The sequence below is a fragment of the Camelus bactrianus genome, chromosome 18 (genome assembly GCF_048773025.1).
Source record: "Camelus bactrianus isolate YW-2024 breed Bactrian camel chromosome 18, ASM4877302v1, whole genome shotgun sequence".
Classification (NCBI taxonomy): domain Eukaryota; kingdom Metazoa; phylum Chordata; class Mammalia; order Artiodactyla; family Camelidae; genus Camelus; species Camelus bactrianus.
This window is the reverse complement of record NC_133556.1, coordinates 46909996-46929070: the sequence shown is the minus strand read 5'-3', so window position 1 is coordinate 46929070 and position 19075 is coordinate 46909996. Positions and strand designations below refer to the sequence as shown.

At 34.7% G+C, this 19075-nt stretch overlaps 2 protein-coding genes across 2 annotated transcripts in view; one reads left to right on the top strand and one right to left on the bottom strand.

The window, feature by feature from the left end:
• The window catches only part of LOC141573952 (mitogen-activated protein kinase kinase kinase kinase 1-like), a 640645-nt gene that overhangs the window by 259634 nt on the left and 361936 nt on the right, over positions 1-19075 (bottom strand). The gene's annotated exons all lie outside the window — the stretch shown is intronic.
• LOC123618043 (IQ domain-containing protein M-like) overlaps positions 1-19075 on the top strand; it is a 179812-nt gene that overhangs the window by 158401 nt on the left and 2336 nt on the right. Inside the window, 1 exon segment of the mRNA XM_074346859.1 lies at positions 1681-1787. Within this exon segment, the coding sequence (XP_074202960.1) occupies positions 1681-1787 (107 nt within the window).

Genomic DNA, 19075 nt, shown 5'->3' with positions numbered 1-19075 from the left:
AGAGTCACGTCATTAAAACAAAGGATGCTCCTAGTGCTTTTCTCACTAGCATTTTTACAAGCATTTTAGGAGCCCTGTGTCAGGAGCTGGGGGCACAGACCAAAATATATACATTTTCTGGTATCTCACACAATCTTTTACTTTATCTATTTGTAGATGTTTTAATCATTCTTGTTTTTTCCTTCCAGTTTTATTGAGACATAGTTGACATATAACACTGTGTGTTTTTGGGGGGTATGGTGGGGGTAATTAGGATTTATTTATTTGTTTGTTTGTTTATTTAACAGAGGTACTGGGGATTGAATCCAGGACCTTGTGCTTGCTAGGCACACACTCTACCACTGAGCTATACCCCCAATATCTTTATTTTTAGCTAATAGACTTTATTTATTTATTTATGGTTTTGAGGAGCTTTAGGTTTACAGAAATATTGGTGGAAAGTACAGAGTGTTGTCATATACACTCCTACCTGCAACCCCCTCCTCCTGTTCCCTATCACTATTTGTTATAATTGATGAGTCAATATTAATACATTATTATTACACATATTTCTCTTAATATATATCTTTGGATCATTTCAACGACAGGACAAGATAGATATTATCCCCATTTCAAAAATAAGGAAATTAAGATTGAGTTTTAAATTTGGATTTATTCACAAATGTATAAGAACAAGAGCTTGGACCATTATATGCACTTTTTCTTCTATTTTACCGCATTGAGTAATCCTATATTTCAGCTATCTTCTGTCTGATGAAATGTTTGGTTGATATTGCATATTACCAGAAAAAGCTGCAAAAGGAAATAATGTTATTCTAAGATCTCATCTTTAGAACTAACACATTTATCTTGTATAACTACTGTATTAAAACACCAATTGGTGATTGCCTTTCCCTATAGTCAAACCTTCAATGATAATTACTAATGCTAATTATTTTATAAATATTCTGAATATAGTCTAATTTTGGTTTGTTATTATAAGCCTTGTTCTTTATCTAATGACAATATAGATAAATGTAAAAACAACAATGCCCAACTTCTTCTTTTACAACACATCAAGTCATTTTCTTTTGGTTATGAGGAGTGTTCTTCTCATAACTTTAATTGATTTTTGGTAGTTGGCTGTGGTTTTGTTTAATAACAATGATAGGTCTTAAAGGGCAAAATATACTACTGTATCTATAAATTAGTGCTGTGTAAAATGATATCTGCAGTAAATCTACAGCTCTATTTCTTATTTGAAGTCATTTTATACATAAAGATGAATGAAGTACAAGCCATCTATACAAATAGTGCTTTGTATTGATTTGAATATCAGTATCAGAACTGATTCTGTTGTAATGCAAAAATTTTCAGTACTGTTGTTCCTATGGTAAATACTGTTGCTCAACATGGTTCTTATGGTTGCATCTAATTTATTTTATGAATGCCGTATATTGGTGGAATCTAGATTCTGCTATCCTTTCATTCAACTCTTTGGTCCAACATTAATTCTTGCTGAATCTCTTGGCATAATACATACTGTAACACAAAACAACTGAAGGAAATGTGTCCAAGTCAAATCTTTGTTCTAGCATAACCATAACTGATTTCCTATAGTATTTTATGATTTCAGAAGCATGATACATTCTCTCATATAATTGAAAATTTATTAATGTAATTATATATTTTGTCTTACAGTGAGTGGACATCCAGTACTCAAAAGAGCTAACATCCGGATTGTCAGAAAGTTAGTGGCCAGATTTATGAGAGAAAGGAAAATGAGACAACATTATTTATCGTGAGAAGTAATGTTTTCAATACAATGTCATTACCTTAAAAGTTGAACCTGTCTACCCCAAAACATAGATTAATATTGGCTATGGATTAATTCTGTATCAAAAGAGAAAAGGACAGTCATCTTTTTACATATCCAAAGAAGAATTTCAACAAGTCAGTCTATAATTACTAAATATCTTTGGATGAACCATTCATTGGATTTGTTTTTTTTATAAGAGACAACCTGTTTTATCATAGTGAAGTTGAAATCACATAGTATCAAGTATCCCTTTTATTGGATTTAAATTTGGTTTGTTCCAGTGCCAATAAATGCCATAAAGAAACTTCAAGATTCCTATTTGTAAAAACTCACATTTTTTTGGAAATGGTTTCTCAAAATATGTTTTAAAATATTTTTTTTATTAGTTTAGTCATCATATTATATTTTTCTTATTCTTATTGTTCACTCTTAAGTGAAAAACTGAGAGTCAATATACAGTATTCCTGAGTTACCTGTCTTAGTTTAGGAAAGATCTGAAGCACAGTGACTAACACCAGTCCTGTAAGAATCTTAAATTTAATTTGATCTATCAGTCCATCCATCCATCCATCCATCCATCCATCTATTCATTATTCATCCCTGCCTGCCTCCACCTGTGAATGGGATTGGAGAAATAAGTTAAGGAGCAGTATAGTTGAGGGAACAGCATAGTGACTAGATATGAATAGAGAAGCAGGAATTACCTGACAGGTGTCCCATTTTTTTTTTCAATTCTTACCCTGATCTATTACTTCTGAAATAGACACTTTGGTTTAAAAGGAAATCTCTCGGTGTACTTCGTGCAATGATTTTACTATAAATGTGGAAATTATCAGAATGAAATATTTTAAAAAGCCAATTACAAGAATCATGTTAAGTCAGTGCCTCACCAAAACCAGAACCTCGCTGAACTAAAAAACATGCTGACACTCTAATCACAAAACATTAGCAGTGAAATATTTGATAAGGGGAAAAGTGATTAATAGCTAAAATGTAGAGGTTGGCTTATCTGTGAAATTTAATGATCCATATTGTCCCTGTTGCTAGTTGAGGACGTCTCATTTTAAAGAGAAAAATTTGTCTTTATTTCAATATTGAAAAAAAGCTAGAAAATGCAAAATTAAAAGGGAAAAAAAATCACATGTAAGTTGAGTCCCAGCATGGTAACAGATCATCAGCCTGCTGCTTTTTATAGCATTATTAGGATAAAAATTTGGCTAGATTTCTGCCATCACTGTTCCAGAAAATTGGGAGCAAAACATAGGATATGATGAAAAGCACTTACAAACCAAAATATAAGATTTTTTAATGAGTATTGTGTATTGAGTGTCACTATTTCAAATGGTAAAAATATTCATAAGGGAAAAACAATTAGTATTAAAATAATATCAAATTACCTTATAAAAATAAAATATAAAAATTAAATTATGGTTATGACAGTTGGGGCCAAGACACAGAAGAAATTTATTCCTCCTTTAAAAATGTATGTCTTTTCTTATTTCATATTTTCTACATTTGACTATTCTTGATTTTTAGACTGAACTAGGGCTATTGAATGTCTTTTCGAAGTGTAAGCCTACATTAAGCAGTGGCAACATGTCACTCTGGAGCTTTAGAAGACAGGGTAAGGTCAGTGAAAAGAAGCCTTCGGTTCTCAATAGTCAGTTTCTATATAAAAATTGGCACTTGGTGCTCATCAAAGAACAAGAAATATTGGATATGCTCTAAATGTCCATTGTATTTTTGAGCCAACTACCTGATGGAAGTCATCACTTATATGTAAATGAACTGTCAATGGCTTGCCACTGTTGGCAATCACTGGACTGTGAAGGGTATGTCTTAATAAGAACCGAAGCTCTTCACAGACTTTGATTTACAGGAAATAAAATGGAAAAGTCCTCTGAGACTACAAAGGACACTTGTTTCAGATAAAACGTCTAGACAGTAGCAATATATTTAGGGCTTTTATTATAGCAAAACTGCAAATTAGAATGGAGTGGTCAGAAAGTTCCTGTGACCCAGCTGAGTTCTTAAACACTCCTGACTAGAGTTATCCAATCTTTAAAACAGCTAAGCCAAATTAAATAAAAGTGCATTAAGAAAAAAAAATGGAAATAACAAAAGATTCAGGTTTGTTACATCTTTTAAATTATCTATGTCTTATGTTTAAAAACATAAATCTATATTTTTCTAAATAAATGCAGCTATTAGAGTAGTTGAAAGCCAAATTTCCATGATCCTGCAACATCGACTACTTTTCAGAAAATTCAGATTTAAGAAAATTTTTCCACACTCCTTTTCCTAACTTCCAGTCTAAAACACACAATTGAAATACTGAATTCTGTGTAATTATTAATATTTCTATTGATATTGTTGATAACAAAAAGATAGTAGATTTGCATAGTGCTTAAGAATATGCAGTATACTTTTATACAAATCTGAATTATGAAAACTTTAATTGTGCTAAAAATTGACTAAAGAAGACAATCCAGGTGACACAAACAAACTTTAACACTTCATGAAGTGGACGGTCTTGTTTCAGAGAACTCCAAAATGGTACAGAAGGCAGGAAACATTCACAGGATGAAAAATAAAGAACAAAGTAGAGAAAATAGATGATATCTGATTGGCTGGGGCCACATAGTCAACTTTATTTGGGTGAGAAGGAACAAGGAAGTAAGTATAGAGCCCAGAGCTGGCTTGGCATTTGGGGATTGACTGATGGGATATACGATGTTTCTGGTCACATGGAACATCTGCAGGAGCAATGAATGTATCTAAATGTTGGTTTGCTGACAGGGCACCCTGGGGAGGAGCTGTTCTACCTTGGGCCTGGAAGTTTATTTCAACAATAGGTAGACCAACCTTTTATAGTAACTGCTTTCTTCCAATGAATATTATGTTCAAAGAAATATATCATTCTGGGTAGGTTAATAGCTTTGAAAAACAATCCCCCAAAACATCATTAGTTTAAAAAAATAACTTCATTTTTGCTCATTTCACAGTCCAGTGTGAGCCAGCAGATACTGCTCCACATACTCTTCCAGACATTCAGGCTTTTCCCATCTTAATAGCTTTGACATTCTTTAGGGCCTCTACTGCAGTCTTCACATCCAAGCAGTAGACAAAAAAAGAGAGTGTGGAGAAAGCATCCCCACTTCTTGACTACTTCAGTCTGAACTTGGAACATATCACTTCTACTCACATTTTGCTGGAGTGAATTTGTCACGTGGTTCCACCTAAATGCAAGGGGACTAGGAAGTATAGTCTAGTTTTACATCAAAAAAGAGAGTATGCCACTTTCAGGCATAGGGAGTAAATTGCATTCCTCATTATTTTAGGGAACAGGAAAAATTTCAAATGACTTCACTTGAATGGCATAATTCTGGCTTAAAATATTATTGTAAGGAGTCTGGATCAAGAGGGAAGCGTAAGTAGGTCTTGAACTTACCTCCTCCCACAGTCCACCAAAATTACTTCCACTTACAGAGCAACTATCTCTGAGAATGATCAGAAGACTAGCAGAAACTATTTTCCACCACTAAAGATATAAAGAAGGGGCTACACTGAAATGGGTGGGAGGGGTGTAGACATGGTCTACCTAGGGCCAGACCCTCAGCATGGTGACTCACTGTTGAAGGGTTAACACACAGAGGTCCTCCCAAAGAGCAAAGGACCCAAAGCGCACATCAGTCTCCCCATCCCAGGGTCCTGCACTGGGAAGATAAGCCTTCAAAAGTCTGGCTTTGAAAACCAGGACAGCTTAGGGTCAGGAGAGCCAGAGGACTTTAGGAAACTGAGACTCCAGTCTTAAGGGGTACACACAAAACCTCACTTGCTCCAAGTCCCAGTGCAGAGGAAGCAGTTTGAAAGGCACCTGGATCAGACCCACTTACTGATCTTGGAGAGTCTCCTGGAGAAGCATGAGGCAGCTAGGACTCCCTCTAGGGGCTGAGAAGCTGGTGGCAGCCATTTTTGTGATCTTATTTTACCATGTTGACACCAGGGCTGGTGGGTGCCGTTTTGAAACCTTCTCTATTAATATTAGGGGCCTGTCTTGCCCACTGTCATGTCTGCGGCAATTCCATACCACCAGACAGTTACACTGAACCAGGCATTCTGGGGGTATGCCCCACCCACGAGGGCACCAACAACAACCACATGAGGCAGAGTCTTGCAACTAGTTGGGCCAGGGGCCAGCCTCTCTATGAGTACACCTACAGCAGTTGGCCCCACCGCAACTAAAAGGTGCATGCAGCCCACCTAGGAACACTCCTGGAGCATATGGTTCTGGTGGCCAGAGGAGAATGAGCTTCTGGGCCCCATACAATATCTCATATATAAGAATACTTCTCCACTCAGGAGATGTAACACACCTACCTAATATTTAAAAATAAACTCACAGAAATAGGCAAAATGATGAGACAGAGAAAGATGTTCCAAACAAAAGAACAAGACAAAACCTCAGAAAAACAACTAAATAAAACAGAGACAAGCAGTCTACCCAATAAAGAGCTTAAGATATTGATCATAAAGATGCTCACTGAACTTGGGAGAGGAATAGATAAACACAATGAGAACTTTAACAAAGAGTTAGAAAATATACAAAAGAACCAATCAGAGCTGAAGAATACAATAACTGAGATAACAAATATGCTAGGAAGAGTCAATAGTAAATTAGATGATACAGAGGAATGGGTCAGCTAACTGAGAGCAGTAGAAGTCACCCAAGCTGAACAGTAAAAAAAGATTTTTTTAATGTGAGGATAGTTGAATAAGAGACCTCTGGGACAACATCAAGCAGAATAACATTTGCATAATAGGCCCCCCGGAAGGAAAAGAGAAAGAAAGGGGCAGAGAACTTATTTGAAAAGATAATGGCTGAAAACTGTCCTAACCTGGGTAAAGAAACAGACATCTAGGTCTTGGAATTACAGAGAGCCCCAAACAAGATGAACACAAAAGAGTTTCACACCAAGAAACATTATAATTAAAAAGGAAAAAAAAAAAAAAGGATTTTTTTTTAAGCATTAAGAAAGAAAAAACCCAGCTAGTTACACACAAGGGAACTCTCATTAAGACTATCAGCTGACTTTTCAGCAGAAACTTTTCAGGCCAGAAGGGAGTGCCATGATATATTGCAAGAGCTGAAAGGGGAAAAACCTACAACCAAGAATGCCCTACCTAGCAAGGTTATCATTCAGAATTGAAGGAGAGATGGAGTTTCCCAGACAAGCAAAAATTAAGAGCTCATCAGCCCTAAACTGGCCCTGCAAGAAGTGTTCAAGGGACTTCTCGAAGTGGAAGAGAAAAGGCCCCAACTAGAAATGAGAAAATTACAAAAGAAAAAAACAATCTCACTGGTAAAGGCAAATGAATAGTCAAAGTAATGGGTCAACCACTTATAAAACTAGTAGAAATGTTAAATAACCAAAGTAATAAAATTGTATGTCTACAAAATCTCTATCTATAATAAGTAGCTAAGGTCATGGGGATGCAATGTACAGCACAGGGAACAGAGTCAACAATTTTGCAGTAACTTTGTATGGTCGCAGGTAGTTACTAGACTTACTGTGTTGATCATTTTGTAATGTATACAAATGTCAAACCACTGTGTGGTATACCTGAAACAAATAAAATATTGTAGGTCAGCTATACTTCAACTAAAAATACCAGCAAAAATAATTTATTATAAAAAGTCAAATAATCCAGTCTTTTTTGTTTTTTTTTTTTTAGCATTTTGCTGCTAACTCTCTTGAACTAGTTACCAAGACTCTTGAAACATGTAGCATCAACCGAAAGGGAAGCCATTTTTCTTTTTTATCCCTTATATATGTACTTTTGTTTGTAGAAATTGAAGAACTTTGGGTTTTATTTTGGTTTTAGCTTTCTTATTCAAATAAATATCAGTAATATGTTGATAAGACTCATTCTTTTTATATTAAAAAAACCTATTTACAATTTAAGAAGCAGGCTGTTAAAAATTAATACTTGTAGATCAATGGATGGAGACTTTTCTATATAAATAATCAAGAAAAGAAAGGATAATAAAATGATACTCAGACTGACTGACCTCCTCAGAAGTAATTCCTGTTATTCCAATGGCAGGAATATTGAGGGATCAAAAATTCTCATTTTTAAAGTATTTTTAAGCAACTAAGGGGGAAAGAAAAAGAAAAAACTTAAACAAAATTCTAAATAGGTTTGCCGAAAGTTTTGAACAAATGTGCTAGCTTAGGTACATTCCCTTCAAGACTACTATCTCTTTCTGGAATAAATGCTTACAACTTTCAAGTTTGGGGGTTATTAAACAAATTCCACTTTGGACTTCTCCTATTTGTGTTTCCTCCAATTATTTTTAGAAGTCTCTACACATTTTGCTAGTTTTCCACATTGTAAAACATACATTTACAATATAATAATAAATAATAATAATACAAACTATAATTTCTATCCCTTCCATACAAAATTTTGCTTTGGAAATGTTCTGTAGGGATAAGAGGAGAGCACAAAGCATTTGCACTACTGGAGTACAGTGACCTGGCCTCGTGGTTCTGAGGCCAGTGGCTATGGGGTAGCTTTCTGATTCATAGTTTTCCAGTTTTGGCAGTCCAGTTCCTGGGGTGATACAAGGACTGATTCATGAAACTCCTCCTGCACCCCTTTTTTTTCTGCCATCCCAATGGTTTTTTTAGTGTATATTTCTTAATAAAACACTTTCTGATTAATGTAATTGGTGTTGCCCTGTCTTCTTCAATTGAGAAAACGGACCCATACGTTTTCCTTCCTTCCTCCTCCTCCTTCAGGCCTTCCTGCTGTAGGATCCAGAGGGCTGGTGCACAGCTGGTAAAATAATTTATCAAAGACAAAGGAGGAAGATAGGAAAGGAGTTTGTTAGATACGCTGCTATAGGCAACAGCGGGCCACAGACGAGAGGGGTCTGTGTGCCCCGAGGGTCGGTTGCTGAGGTCTTTTATAAGGGAGGGTAACCTTTCACTTCTTGTGCTTGGTGACAGTGGGCACAAAAGGGATTGCGAGGTGCCTAATCAGCTCATGCACACTTCTCTGGTTGATTGATGTTGAGGTGACAGGGAAGGGAGGAGGTCCAGAAAGAGTAGGGCTGGGGATTTTGACAGAGGATTGTGACCGGTCCTGGTGGCTAGGCTTCCAGGCATTGTGAGGTTGATCATTGTCTAGAGTAGTTAGTTCAGCCAAGGTGTAGGTATTAAGAAAAGATTGTTCTTTGTTGTCTTTGAAGGGCAGCAACTGGAAGCTTGCGGGGCCTTGGAGTGGGAATCTGCCAGGTGTCTGTGGACTCCACACTTCCTTCTCTTCTTCCCTCCATCTTGACTAAATAATTCTCCTCAACAAAGACTCTACCAATATAAAGGTATTCAAATTTAAGATGCATTTTCCAAAACGAAGATTTTGATTTTCTTCATAAGCATAAATCCCAGATAACAGATCTCCTGGCATGTCATATTGTAGCAGATAATCCCAGTTTCACTTTCCCTTGCATATAACTGCGGTTTCATCTTAGTTGAAGGCATATTAGGTATCTTAAACAGTATTCCTAGAAGTAAGTCTGTACAGAAGAAAAGCCAAGGGTGTCAGAAAAGTAACTTTATTTTTGATAGCAGGATGATAATTTTATGAAACTCCAGAGGCTTGACAGTTGCTTATAATCCACAAAAATGAAAAGGATGTAACAGGAAGAGATATATCAATGTAATCTTTCTGCATTTTGACAACATATATAATAAAGACTAAACTCTTTGTAAATTTGGTTGTTTCAATGATGATGTAATGGTTAGTCTGGAAGTAAAATCTCTCACATAGTTAGATGACTAATGGAACATATATATTGGGACAGTGTAATAAGTGAAATATGGTTATAAAAAAAACTGATATGGCCTTTGCAAATGTAGGTCCTATAGATCTTCATCATAAACCAAGATACCTGGCTAATCTTCAGAGTCGGAAGATATATGTCTTTGAAGAATCATCAATGTGTCAGAATTTCATATAGGTGATTTTCTTGATAAAAGTGTAGTTTATTTATAAAACCCCTTGTGCTAAAAGAAAAATACCACCCACCAAAAAAGAAAAAAAATCCACAACCCTATGAAAATTAAAATGTGGGTGGCTGTTTTATAGAATTGAGCAGCTGGATCAGGCATTACATTTGTAGTCTAAGGCCTTCATTTTACAAAAATTTGTCATAGGATCTTCTGATTCTCAGTCCCTTCTTCTTTATCGTACTCCGTATTACCTCCCTGGAAGACAAAATGGGTGGATGTTAAAAATCTAAAAAGAAGAAGGATTCACAATGGAGGCCCAAATGAGGCAACATCAAGGAAACTACACTTACCGGCTTGGACTTCTCTAATGACCTCTCTTCCCACACAAAAAAATTCCCCTGCTGTTCTTGCTCCCTCCCCCTTTTCCTCACCTTTTAGAATAGGTTAGCTAATTTGATCAGTTGAATTGGTTCAAGGTGTTAATGGATCCTAATGGCTTCGTGTGTTACCTAGTTTACATTTTAACAATGCCTATCAACTTTTTGTGAGTGACTAATCCTCGGAGCATTAGATCTGTGCAAGTCAGTTGAGTGGCATCCTGGCAACATTTCCATCACCACTGACGACTCATTTTACTGAAACACAAAAACATCCTTTCCTAGAAATTTTATTTTGTGTGTTTGTTATGACTTAATTAGTAAGTGAGCCTCCTAGGATACATGTTATAACTAGATGATCATATCAACACGTATATAATTTCAGGGATTTGTTCCCCAGAAAAAGCATAATGTTTTTATTAAGTAACTATTTGAGGTATTTCTGTGGTTTTTTTCTCCATTTTGGCTCCCATACTTTAATTGCCTCTTTATTTATTAATGATTTTGCAATATCATTTTTGTAGAGAATATAGAAAGTTAAGTCATTTTTTTCTCCTAGCATGATTGATCAGAATTTGTATTTTATCATTGATAACTGAGATACATACATGTACACTGTCATCTTGATTGTTTGTGGTACTTCTAGTGGATTGTGACCTACAAATTCTGATCAATACTATCTCATGTATTTCTCATAAAAAAAGAAAAATCAGTAGTGTTCATAGTTACATATGTTGAATTATCAAATGTGTTCCTTGTTGTTGAGGTCTAGTTGATTTACAATATCATATTAGTTTCAGATGTACAACATAGTGATTCAAATTTTTATAGTTTATACTCCATTTGAAGTTATTATAAAATATTGGCTATATTCCTGTGCTGTACAACATATAGAAAAAGTTCTTATTGGATCCTGACTCCCAGGCTAGCCAATGCGAAGTCTTTGAAGTAAAAAACCAAAGAATTCCATTTTTTAAAGTGTCTTATGTAAGGTTGTTTACCAATTCTCCTTTTTTTCAAAATGCTTCTTGGATTTCCCTTTCTTTTCTTTTCACTGTCTACTCATTCTGCTAGTCCAGAACCTCATCAGTTCTAATCTGGACTTCTTACTATGTCTCAGAATTTTCTTAAATATGAATGTCCTATTCTCTAATCCATCTAGCAACATATAGCCCTCCCACCCAAGTCCCTCATCCGTGAATTTCTAGACCCTCAGCTGAAGTTCAAATCTTTACCCTTGCATTCTATGCTGCTTGCAAAATACCTCTACCTTACCATCCTATCTACTGATCACCAAAGAAAGCCATCCTTCTGCCCTAATTCATGGCACCCCTCCCATTTTCTCCTTGTCCACTCAAAGTTTAGCTAGTTTTCTCAGCAACCAGTTGTAGGGTTACCTTATAACCTTTCCCAGAAAAACCATCCTTAGTGCTTTTTTCTTCTGCCAGAGTGAATGTACATCATTTATTTGTGTGTTTGATGATGCTATTTGGCACCAGTTTACACTGACCCCAATCAGTTGTTTCATGTGCATAACTTTAACTGATGAGAAAAACAACAACAAAAAAGATTCCTGAGAGCAAAGATTAGGCTATGTGCCTAAACCTACCACACATTTTTGAGAAATGCTCTTTTTATTCAGAGGCTTTTAAACTAGACTGCTCAACCAGGCAGAAGAGGCCAGCAAGGGTTTTACCAAAAATGAAAGGCATCAGTCTTGGATTCTACAAGTACTGGAAAATATATAGACAGTAGCAGGTCACAAAAAAAGCTAATGAAAAAAACAAATCATCTAAACTAGACAATTGTGAGAGTAAAGGCAGTACCCAAAATGGCTAAAATTTGTTATTTTTCAAATAACTAATTTTATTAGATTGGTGGTTCTATAAAATAATTCTATTGAAAACTATTTTTAAACACAAAATTCTTTAAAAAAATAGCATACATCTATATGCCTTAATGTAACATACCAAAATCTTTTTTATTGATTATTTGAACATTAAAAATAAGATAAGCAGAATATTTGTTCTTGTTATTAATTTACATTTTAAAATCACACATGTTAATGAATTACATAGCTGTAATTCTTTAATACAATGCCACTGGTATTTTTCTCAAATCAGATCTCATTTTTATTTTTTTCATAAAATTGCCCACAATATCTTCTAAATTGCACTTTATGATTAACATATTTAAAATTGACATATTCCATTGAATGTTCTCCATGGATTACATTATTTGGAATTAAGAAAACATTCTTTTTGTATGTGCTGACATAAGCTCAGGGCAAATTCTGCTAAATGGAGAATATTCTCGAATGTAAATTTTTGTATTGATACATACGAATATTTCAACCAAAGTATTTTCACAGTGTTAAAAATTAATAAACAGAAATCTCAATTAAGCAGAATCAGGAGATCAGAGGGGGAGCTCTCACACCCTGAAGAATAATCCTACTCCTCACAAAATTTGTATTGATATGACCATTGCAAAAACAAAAATTGTATCTTCTATGTTGAACTTTCTAACTGAATTTACAAAAGCATTTATAAAAAATGTAGGATTTCTCATCTTTCAAAGAATGAAATTCTATAAACTTACATCAGTGCCATGAAGTATATGAAAAAACCATATCATTATCAGACTTAACTGATATTTCTTTTTGCAGGATCTGATGATATTCATATAATATGCTTTGTGTAATTATCTTCTTCTGCTAATAGAGTTAATACAGTAACAGCTATCACTTAACTTGGAGATTGTTAAAAGAAAAGTTGGAATTGAAAATAAACAAAATTCCATGTAGTAATTAAACCAATGTCATACTTGCTAAGTTGTCACAAAGTTATACTTAAAGGCATCTTCTGAGTCTATACATTTTAGGTCAGTATCTTTGGGCATAATCTTCTTAAGATAACTATTGGAAATTTTTATTATTTTTTTTAAGAAATAAATTTAGTTATTATTTTTTAATTGAATGTAGACATTTTCTTCAGTTCATGGCTACTAAAAGGTGTTTGTTGCAAAAATGAAATATTACCATACAAGATATGAGTTAACAATTCTGAAACTATTTTACACATGTACTAGGCTTGGACAAAGAAGTAAAAATGTTTCAGATAATGAGACCTAAGATTCTCACTTTCTGAGAAGTTACAGATCATCAAAGTGTAATTTTTTAGAATAAAATATCCTGAGTGCTAGAATCAACTCTAATAATACTGCTGGATTTTAGCCCCCAAACAAAAATAAAAACAGAAACCTCATGAGTCTGTAACAGTGTACAATGTCACAGAACCCATAAGATAAGGTCATTGAGACTGTGATGGAGTAAGACTAAAACAAAGTCATTACCTAAAGACACAGACAAAGACCAGTGCACCACGCAAACTACACCCTGCCCTTCCCAGCTAATGAGAGTGAGTGTTGCTTCTTTGCCAGTTACAGAATTAGCTCCACTTGCTTCCTCACACCTCTTAGTGATGTTAAGATCTCCAATAACCTGCAACCCTCAAGCAGTTACCTTTGTTTTCTCACATCATCCAGTCCAGAATAATCCCTCACTTCCTTAAGCCCTCCCCAAATCCTCCACACATGCCTAAATCCTATCAGAACCCTCCCTGCACAAGTTCTTCTTACTGAGATGCCCCACTGTTCCCCATCTCATGCAGTCCTCCCTGCTGAGCCCAGTAGTCTGTAGAATTGACCACAGGTCAATTTGAAGACAGGTGTTCCTGATGGTCTTTGTCTTTTGGGCAGTGATACAGGTCTTCTATGTCCTTAGATACCAGGTTGAATTTTTGGATTGTTATGAGTTGAATTGTGACCCCCAAAATACGTTGAAGTCTTCATCCCCTCACCCCAGTACCCAGAATGTGATCTTACTTGGAAATTGGGTCATTAGAGATGTAATTAGATAAGGTGAGGTCATACTGGAATTGAGTGGGGCCCTAATCTAATCTGACTGTTGCCCTTATAAGAAGACAACCACGTGAAGACACAGACACACAGGGAAAGCACCCCATGAAGATGGAGGCAGAGATTGGATTTATTCATCTACTAACCAAGGAGCCCCTGGGGCTATCAGAAGCTAGAAGAGGCAAGGAAGGTCTTTCCTTACAAGGTTTAAAGACAATATGGCCCTGCTAACACTTTAATTTCAGACCTCTAGTCTCCAGCTCTGTGAGACGATACATTTCTGTTTGTTTAAGCCATTCAGTTTATGGTATTTTGTTAAGGCCATCCTAGGAAATGAATACAGGGCTTCCATATTTTTGTGGGTATTTTCCTAGGTACATTATAATTTTTGTTGCTATTAAAATAAGTATCCTTTTCTATTTTAATTTAATTGGTTATTTTTGTTTTATATACTTAATATATTAAAATATAAACATTCCTTTTGATTTTCTATATATTAATCTTATACCTAATCATCTTGCTAAACTTTATTATGTGTTCTAATTGTTTATTTGGAAATTATCATATATCCTGCTTATTGATAAATGGGCTTTATAAATAATTATCGCTTTATTTACTCTTTACCAATCCTTATGCTTTATTTATTTTTCTGGTAGACCTGCCGTGGTTAGAAACTTTGGTACAACAATGAATAATGATGAATGAGGAGTGATAATTGGCAACACTGCCTTATTCATGTGGAATGGAAATATTTTTAAAGTTTTGCTGTATATATATTTTTGTCTTAGATAGTTTTCATTTACCAATGAGCAAATTACATTGCAATATTTTCTGATATTGAATCATTCTTAAGTTCCTGTGATAAATCTTCCTTGGTTACAAGGTATGAGTTAACACTGCTGGAGTTGATTTACAAAAATTACGTTTAGGACTTTTTCATCTATGTTACCACATGAGATTACCTATAATTTTGGATTTTCTTGAATTCTCTGTCAGGTCTTATTTGCAAAGTTATATTAGCTTCCTAATATTAATTTGTTAATCTACTTCCTAATTGAATTATATAAAACTTTTTATGTAAGATAGGATTTGAAATTAATAAAATGATTCTATAAAACACCCTGTTTACTAATAGCTTTTTAGAGGGAGAGACTTTAGACTGCCATTTCCATTTTTAAAAACAGGTATGCGGCTATTTAGCTCTTTTCTTAAGTTACTTTTGGTAATTGACAAAGACACATTTTCAGTGTAGTGGCAAAAATTGTCTTCAGGATTCGCTACTATTTGTAAAATCTCTGTTTATAGCCATGTTCTCCTTTTTCTTTCCTTATTAATGCTCATTTGTACCAACTCTTAATAATATCTACCATTTGGGTTCCTGTGAGGATTAAACAAATTACTGTAATGTAATATAAAGCAGCCACATCAGCACCTTGCTAGAGGTTTGCTTGTTTTATTAGTCTTTTTAAGAAACATTCTATTGCTTTTGTGATTATATATATTTTTCTATTTCACTATTGTCTGCTCTTGTTTTTATTTCCTCATTTCTGCCTTTTTTACATATAATCTTTTTCTTTTAATAGCTTCCATAGCTAATCTGTTTTTAATATCTCTAAAATAGTTGCATTGGTTTAAAATTTCTATCTAAACAATGCTTTAGCTGCATTCTATTAGGTTTTTATATAATACTTTTATATTTTTCATTGTAAATATTTTGTAATCTTAATTTTATTTAATCTTTAACTTATGTTATTTGGATTCTTTTAGTTTTCAAATGTACAATTTAATTAAAAAAATTTTTTAAATTTCTCACTTCATCACCTATTAGACTGTTAAATTTGGAATTATCTTTAACACTGTGTGTTTTCTATTTACTATGCTTTTCCATTGCTTATTTTCCTTTTTATCTGCCTTCTGTTGGATTGATAAATTTGTTTTGTTCACTTTCCCCCTCTACTGGTTTATTACCTTTACAAATATTAACATACATACTCAAATGTGTTTTTCTATCAGTCTAAAATTTTCATTTTTTCTATTCTCTTGAATAAAAAATGAAATTTAGCAAGTTAACTCTTCATTGTACAGAATTTACTTTTAGAATTTTAGATTTGCACATATTTTGACCACAGAATAGTAACTCTCATGGTAAATGTTTTATTAATGTTTGTGGTATTTTAATTTCTGAGTTAACTCTTATTCTCGTTAAGTTGCATGCTTTTGTAGTTCATCCAATGAGGTTCTGTGGGTAGTAAATTCTCTTACTTGTTAAATATCTGAAAATATCTTTGCTCCTCTGTCTTTAGTATGATACTTTGTTTAGCTGAATCAGGAATTTGAAGTTGCAAGTCATTTAGCTCCAGTACTTAGAAGATTTTATTCCATCATCATCTGCCATTCATTTTTGCTGATGATCTCAATGCTGTAAGTATAACTGTCATTTCTTTACAGGTACTTTAAAAACATTCTTCTCAAAGTCTTTATTTCTTCTTTGTATTCTGAAATTTCACTAGAATGTGTCCATGGAGCAACTTGTTTTCATTTATCTAGCTTGGCTTTATATATACACTTTCAATTTTCTTGAAATGTGGAAAATTCTCAGCCATGTTGAATAAATATCGTCTTTCATTACCTCTGTTCTCAATTGGGGGAAACTTATTAGACCCAAGTTTATTGGTGCCTCATTCTACCCTTCAGGTTTCTTAATTTCCTGTTGTGCTTTTCCTCTCTTCATCTCTCAAAGTTGTGTTCTGAAAGAATTCCTCAGGGCTATTTTCTAATTCAGTAATTCTCTTTTTGATTGTCTTTTTATTCTAGAGCATTATTTTGTTCATGGTAGTTTAAAAAGTTAATTAACATCTTTTCTTTGCAAAATTTCTCCAATTGGTTCTTTTATGTATTCATTTATTCTTGATTCATACCTGCTTAATTTTGCTTCATTGTATGTTTTTAAAAATATGTTTGCTTTTCTTCCCTTTATCTCATTTACAATCATTTGAAAAATTTTATTAATAAATCCATGTCTTAATTACTGCTCTTGTTGATTTGTTCTGAAGTTTTAATTTTCTGCACATTCCTGTTGACTGTAGGCCCTTCTTAGTAGGGATTGTTTCAAATTGCTTATTTTTCCTGTCTCCTTTTCTCCCTCTTTTTTACCCATCCCTACTTATTGGTTGGCTTTGTGGTTGCCTACCTCCACCGCAATTTCATCCAGTGCAGAATCTGAACTGATCACGGCAGCAGAACGTAAGTGGTCTTGGAGACATTACAGATCCGGTCACTTACCTAAATGGAGCTTAGCTCCAGTCTGCACAGGCTGTGCAGGTTTGTAACCTGTATCCTCAGGAGTCTCCTGAAGTTTTCAACCTCTTATTATAGATGACCCTACTCTAGCTCCTGTTACCCTTTGAAAGTCATCTCTTAGCCACCTCTGAATATTTCCTGGCTTGGAAACCAGCAGGCCAGTAGCTTCAGCCCTTGACTTTTCTGAGTTTCTGTTCAGTTTGTGGTGCACAGAGACATGTTTTTTGAAGCATGACTAAGAAATGCATGTATATACAAACCATACAAACAGACACACAGAGTCTATCGTTTCTGTGTGCTTCGACTAGACAGGGTAGTTTACAGTATGAACATGAAGTCTTATCTGGACTCCAACACACACATGGATGCTTAAGATTTGTTTCTCGAGTAGACCATAGGATGACAAGTTTCTATTTAAAAATATTTACATATAAGAAGAGTTAGTTTAAAAAGTAACAAGTGAAATCTTTTATCTTGCTCTTTATCAGAGAACTGTGAGAAAAGAAGGAAGGAAAACCAGCAAGTGAAAAAAAAAAGAAAGACGTGAAATTAGATTTTAGGTGATTAGAAGTTTTGATAAAATCTCTGTAATGGAGCAGGTCAGGTATTCCTTTTTCCCAAAGAGGGTTAGAGAGTCTGAAACATAAAGAAAGGGTTTGGAAAAGTAAAATACTAATAATGTTGAGTGCTTACTATGCATCAGGTCCTTGCAGACAGATGATCTTAATTCTTAGCATTATGCTATGAATATATTATTATTTTCAGGATATGGATGAAGAAACTAGCGAGGCTCAGACCATGCAGTTAGTCAGGCTGAACCAGTGGAGAAATTTAGGAGTGCCTGAATCTGAACCTAACTTGTGCTTAAATTTCTACCAAATGGCCTTCCTGCATGGAAAATGTGATTCCCCACACATTAAAGCATAATAGTGGAAAAAATGTTTTTAAAATCCATTAAGCTGAAATAGCTTTTCTCCTTCACTGTAGCTAATCCTCCCACATTCTCCGGTCATAACTTTCTCTATCCAACACCCTTCCCCCCTTATTTCTCATATTACTGAGAACACATGCATTAATCTGCAGGAAGCAGTATTTGTTCCCCAGCAAATTTAAAGTTTCATGAAAACCAAACAAAAAGGAAAATCCTGAGGGGATGGTGAGCCCAAAAGGCTCAATTTCCTTTCATCACACTTCTGACTCTTTTTAGGTTCTTTAGCAGATGGGCTTAGGTTTATTTGGAGGGTTGTTGAAATCCCTAAAAGATGGGTGCCATCAGGGTAGAGTTATCCACGGGGACAAAGCTTCAAGCAAAACAAACGTCTTACTTCCTAGGAACTGAAAATGTCAACAGGATAAGCTTAAAAATCAATCTGCTAGTTCACAGAAAGGATCAGAAAAAGTGTAAAGTGATCACAGATGCTCAGTTTTCAGAACAGGCAGAGTGTGGTGTAAAAGGAAGAAGTACTCAAACTAACCACCAAAATTCAGTATTCCCCTGGACTGAGGAAACAGTTCTCTTGGGGAGGCAAGCTTAGGGTGTTTCACTCAAGGAAAAACTGAGAAATGCTCACTTGTCTGGATTAGAGGTAAGAGAAATACAACAATGCCAATAATAGCAACGGCCAGTATGTATGAAGCGTTTGTCATGTGTCAAGCAGTGT